At 38.7% G+C, this 6,305-nt stretch overlaps 1 protein-coding gene across 1 annotated transcript; it reads left to right on the top strand.

The window, feature by feature from the left end:
* The first annotated feature begins 640 nt into the window (after nt 1–640).
* On the top strand, nt 641–1,288 carry LOC126366476 (chymotrypsin-like elastase family member 1). The gene has a single exon (XM_050009584.1). It carries the CDS (start codon nt 641–643, stop codon nt 1,286–1,288), a length of 648 nt encoding a protein of 215 aa, XP_049865541.1.
* Nucleotides 1,289–6,305: the final 5,017 nt, after the last annotated feature.

The raw sequence follows: 6,305 nt of genomic DNA on the forward strand, positions 1-6,305 counted from the left end.
ATATATCTACATGTGTATAAACGTGTTCCCCTTATATGTACTCCCCTACTTAGAAAGCATCTTCCAGGGACCCAACTTTAGACGCGGCTTCGATAGTGACATCGTTTATTATATTTTTTACACCTATCACTGCCTCTGGCATAGTACAGTGATGAACATAAACGTGATAAAATATATCTACCGTTAGATCAGTTATTACTCATTTACTCGTATCTAAGGAAGCGAAGTCGCATAAAAAATATCCAAATTTTACCGCTTTCCCTATATTATTATTTTTAATTTAAACTTGTATTTTAGTTACACGCGTCAGGTAAGTTGCTTATCAAAGTGTCAAACGTTTCAAAATTGTTACCTACAATAAAATAAGCTATAGCGATAATATTTATTGGCATTTTTTATAGTAAGTAGGTAATTCGAGAACTGACGAATTTTGGTATATTTATGGTAACGAATGTATTTTTATCGTATCATTTTTACAATTTTCTAAATCTAAATTCGAAGACACAATCATTGATGGGACGATAGAACTTTATGTGAAATTATGGAAAAAGTCTACTCAATCGTGATACTTAGCATAGTGTGTAGATTAGTAAACAGTGAAGGGCGTTACTCGTACGTGGTGAGTGTGGAGGGAAAGATTATGCCCAATGAGTTCCCACATCGAGTGTGTACCGGGACTTTGATAGCTAAGAATTGGGTGTTGACAGCGGCGCACTGCCTGGCGCAGACATTGACCCGGATAAGGTTCGAGGGCTCACACTTCCCACCGGGACAGTACAGCAGAATACTGAAGAAGATCCCACACCCCGCCTACAGGAAGTACTTCAGAAACGAATACTTCAAACACTTCTACTCTGTTAATGATATAAGCCTGTTGCTAGTGGAAGTCGTCCACTTGAAATCTTACGCGAAACTAGCAGCGGTGTACTACAAGAAGGTTCTGGGGCTGCCGGTGAAATGCTACTCGTTCGGTCTGACGGTCATAGACAAGAAGGAAGTGCTGAGGGAGCACAACGATGGAGTAAACGCGGTCCAGGAGGCCGAGGGCAACGTAGTGACTTGCAAAAACCCTGATCACTGGGGCCCAGGGATCTGCACGGCTCCTAAATGCCACTACAAATTCAACAACTCAATGGGAGGTGACACGGGAGGCCCTCTCATCTACGAAGACCAGATCCTCGGAATAAGCAGCATCAAAACCTCTTTGCCGATGGATCGCTACACACCAATTAGCTTGTATTTAGGCTGGATTACGGAAATAATAAAGAAAAATTATAATGCGTTATGAAATTAATTTTATCTTCTCAAGCTGTGGATCGGAGCTAAACAAATATATTTAAGTAGTAATAACCTTTAAATTGGTAATAAATTAGGTGAACTATTTATATGTAGTTGTGTTTTGTTTTCTTATGTTTTCATGCCGACTATGATTTGAAATATTGTTTAAATCACACTTTTGTACACAACACTGCAGTAAATTGCATCGTGGTAGAATAGAAGGGGTGCGCTGATAGAAACAATTTTGTTTGACAGATCATTTTTCTAACACATCATCACGAGATACGCGTGGAAAATGTGATTTATTAGAAGGATTTCAATGTTTTAGTTTTAATCAAAGTTCTTTAATGATGAAAGTAAATTAATTAGGTCCAATACCTGAGATTATAATCTTGTACATTTTTATAAAATTACAATTTCCATTTTCGTAAACCTTTGCAACTTGGCTTAAAGACCCTGGTCTTTCCAATTTACCTGTCATGGTCTTACATACTACCCCTTCCCTTCTCCCCTTCCTTTCTTTTCCCTTCGTGGGATGGAAGGTCAGACAGGCAGTCGCTTCTGTAAAAAACCGGACCTGTCAAATCTTCAGGTTAGGTTAGCGGATCCCGTGGATACGGAATAATGTTAGGAAGATGATGATAGCTCTTTCATACTAAAGACATATTCAATCGTTATTTTGTATTCATCAATATATTTTACAAATGTAATTAAGCTAAAAAAAAAGACGTTAGGCTTATAATATCATGAGAAAAGCTTAAACGAGTAACGAATTAAAACTATCTGCCTAAGAATTTATCTATTCTGCGATACTGCTATCAAACATTTATCGCGCAGATAGTGTGTAAGACATTTTTTTTTTTTAAGATGGGTTTGCTCTTGACTTCGTTCTTCCACGAGGAGAAGAAGAGATCGACGTTGGAACGAGCTTACCCAGAAAATGCCTATTCACCCTATTATTTTTATCAGGTAGTGGGTGATACGGTCATTCAAGTAAATAATTTGTACAAATAGAGCAATGAACAAAGAAGAACGGATTATCGCCAACAATGTTCCCTATAGCCTACCGCAATTGGACATAGGCGTGATCTTACGTATCTGCGTATAGCCACTTAAGCAGTGATCCCTATATTACGGTGGTGCACTGGTAGGTACACCGACATGAGCCGGCTAAACAATCAGCTTACATTGAAACACCATCAGTAGGAGATGTATCGCCTCTAATCTACAACCAGCCTGCGCGTACACGCTACAATCATTATCAGGGGGGATAAAAACGCATGAAAACAAAATGTCAAATAGCCATATTACTTTAAATAGATTAAATTAAATAGAAGTGAGACGCACACACGCACGCATTCACGCACATACACACACACACACACACACACACACACACACACACACACACACACACACACACACACACACACACACACACACACACGCGCGCGCGCACGCACGCACACACACACATACATACACATACAAGCATTTATAGATTTGATATTTTCTTTTTAAGAAATATTTTATGATTTAGTCTAACAATTTAAAAAAAAAAACTTTATTTTTTATATTTTGTTATTTTTTCTTGACCATGACTTTTTGGGGGTGAAAGCCTGGAGTCCTAAAACACTCCAGGCTCCAGCCTCTACAAATATTGTATTTTTGTATGTATTTATGTATCCATGTGTTTTATTATTTGTAGAGGAAATAAAGATTTTACTTACTTACTTACTTATTTAGATGAATTGCTTTGATGTGATCTTTTTAGACCCAAGGGGGGTTAAAATGGCCACATCCATCTAAGAAAGCAATATTGCTTTTTGACATTTATTTTCTTTGCATTGCGCACTTACATATATGCGCAAATATCAAATTGCGATATTGCTTTCTTAGATGAATTGCTTCGATGTGGCCATTTTAACCTCCCAGTTCTTGCCGAGATTCCTACAACAACCCTACTACAATATCAAATTACTATGTACACACAATATTCTTAAATACCTATATCAAAGCAATTACAAAACAAAAAATCACAAAACAATCAGTATTTGAAAAATATATGAATCGGTACCTCGTTGTAGCATTTACTTGGCACCGACCTCAGAATTATAAAATTAATTAACTAATTGAAAATACGTACTTATTACTTTGTGCGAAGTAAATTTATTTATTGCTTTTTAGTTATGCGCTAAGTCGGTTTTGTTTTTTTTTTTTTCAAAAATTTTTTTTCCTGTTTGTGCAATAAAGTATTTGTAACAGCCTCTGTGGTCTAGTGGTTAGAGCGTTAGGCTCACGATCTGGAGGTCCGGGTTCGATTCCCGATGGGGACATTGTCGAAATCACTTTGTGAGACTGTCCTTTGTTTGGTAAGGACTTTTCAGGCTTGAATCACCTAATTGTCCGAAAAAGTAAGATGATTCCGTGTTCCGGAGGACACGTTAAGTCGTTGGTCCCGGCTATTAGCCGTAAAAACACCTCCACCAACCCGCATTGGAGCAGCGTGGTGGAGCATGCTCCATACCCCCTCCGGTTGATTGAAGGGAGGCCTGTGCCCAGCAGTGGGACGTATATAGGCTATTTATGTTATGTATATGTTATTTTCTGGCTGCCCAACGGAGAAGTAAATAACGCATCAGTTCAATTATATTGTTCAATTCGTCGTTTTTCCAGCGGATAATGAGCGAGTGTCCAAATATGGTGTGTCGGCGCAGGCCGGTGTATCGTTGATTCGTGTTTACATACATGTGCGATTCAATTTGCGCTGCCCACCCGACTTAACGCAATCAACTTAATTCATGTTTGCCGTCCTTGATTGTGTCACTTTTTGCTGACTACCCCTGTGATACATCGTGTTTGTAGATTCTTTACGCTATTTTCTTTAGCTGGGTATTTATTAGAAAGCCGATATTACTTATTTCAAAACCTTCCTCTACCGCGTGGATTGTGAGGTGAATTACCAACCCTATCAACCCTGGTGTCATTGAGCCACCAAAGGCCCCTAACATGGCTGGTGTACCTAACGATTACTCACATCAATAAGTAGTAACCGGGACCAACGGCTTAACGTGCCTTTGGAAGCGCGGATCATCTTACTTTTGGACAATCAGGTGATCAGAATATAATGTCCTAACCAAACTAGGGATCACAAAGTGATTTTTGAGATTTGTCCCCACCGGGATTCGAACCCGGGACCTCCGGATCGTGAGCACAACGCTCAACCACTGGGCCACGGAGGCCGTTATTTCAAAATCGCAACACAGGTATATGTTCCAACCATTTTTAGAAAAGCTATAACAATATTTATTTGAAGGGCATACGTAAGCGCCTTTTTCATCACATTCTGGTGTGATTTCTTCAACGAAATCTCGATTTGTTTCAATGACATACATACATAAACTCACGCCTATTTCCCACCGGGGTAAGCAGAGACTACAGGGTGTTAGTGACATCGTAACGAAAACTTTGAGGGGTGATTGAGGCCATGATTCTGAGTTAATATCAAGTGGAATTATCTGTCGCAAAAGTATGGAATTGAAAATAATTAAAAAAAAACACAAAAAATTTCAGGAATATTCAGACTGAAAATTCCACTTGATATCAACTCAGAATCATGGTCTGAACCATCCCCCTCAGTATTCGTTACGGTGTCACTAACACCCATACCTACTTGTATGGCTACTGTATGTACTTGTACGGGGTGTAAGTGACATCGTAACGAATACTGAGGGGGATGATTCAGTTGATTATTCTGAGTTAATATCAAGTGGAATTTTTCATCGAAAAGTATAAAATTGAAAATAATTAAAAAAAAAATCATGAATTTTGCGACGAAAAATTCCACTTGATATTAACTCAGAATCATGGCCTGAATCATCCCCTTGAGTATTCGTTACGATGTCACTAACACCCTGTATAGAATTCCACTTGCTTCGATCCTGACACACTTCTCTTGCTTCCTCCACATTCATCAATCGCTTCATACACGTACGCCAGTTCAGAGTTGATCGTACTAAACGTGGTATTATTACCACTGTACGTAATATAAATATAATCTTTTTATTCGATATAAGAAGATAAAACATGAAACGAACACGTCAAACCAACACTTGCGAAAATATTTTATGCCAAATAATAAAGCCTCAATTTGTACTTATCACCACACGCACCTTCAAACGTCAGCTGGCATACAGGGAGACACTAAGCCCGCCCCACAATTTGCGAAATCTCTCTTTATTGGCCAAATAAACAAAGCAACAAAAATCAATTGTCTACCCGACGACTTAGCGAAAAAATGAATGAGGTAAGGGTACATTGTCAAAATATTCAATGGGTTCTGTATTTTATTTAAAGACGTTACAGGTAAATAGAAACACGAAATCTTTATCGCTGTGGACAGATTTATAAGTACTAGACAATTTGCAATCACACTTGGTTTTGGATAATAAGCTGCCCGTCTAATAAAACCGTGTTGCTTTACATTAGAGTACATTTTATCTTTAAGAAGTAGATACTATACATCTTCGTTTATATTTTTTTTTGCTCTTTTTGCTATACCTAGAAGTATTAAGGAGAAAGCAAACAGACGCCTCTCTAGGTATCTCTACTGATCCTCATTTTAGGTTAGTTTAAGACCACGATGCATACATACATACATAAACTGACGCCTATTTCCCACCGGGGTAAGCAGAGACTATAGAAATCCATTTGCTTCGATCCTGACACACTTCTCTTGCTTCCTCCACATTCATCAATCGCTTCATACACGCACGCCGGTTCAGAGTAGATCGTATTGAACCTTTTCTAAGGACATCTCCAATTTGGTCACCACGATGCATACAGAACCATAAAAGAAGAAAGACAAAAAGTCAACAAGCCGCTTAGACCCCTAATTTGACGTTGCCGCACGCATACCCACACCCAATACATCATTATTATCATGTCTCTGCCCTGCTGCCATGTGTGCCGACGATTGCCGCCATGTTTGCCGACATTTGCCGACGTTTGACGATGTTTACGTACAT

This window comes from Pectinophora gossypiella, chromosome 4, assembly GCF_024362695.1.
Source record: "Pectinophora gossypiella chromosome 4, ilPecGoss1.1, whole genome shotgun sequence".
NCBI classification, from domain to species: Eukaryota; Metazoa; Arthropoda; class Insecta; order Lepidoptera; family Gelechiidae; genus Pectinophora; species Pectinophora gossypiella.

What these genes read in the sequence shown, in the direction of transcription:
- LOC126366476 (XM_050009584.1), top strand. Translation starts at nt 641, where the DNA reads ATGCCCAATGAGTTCCCACATCGAGTGTGTACCGGGACTTTGATAGCT.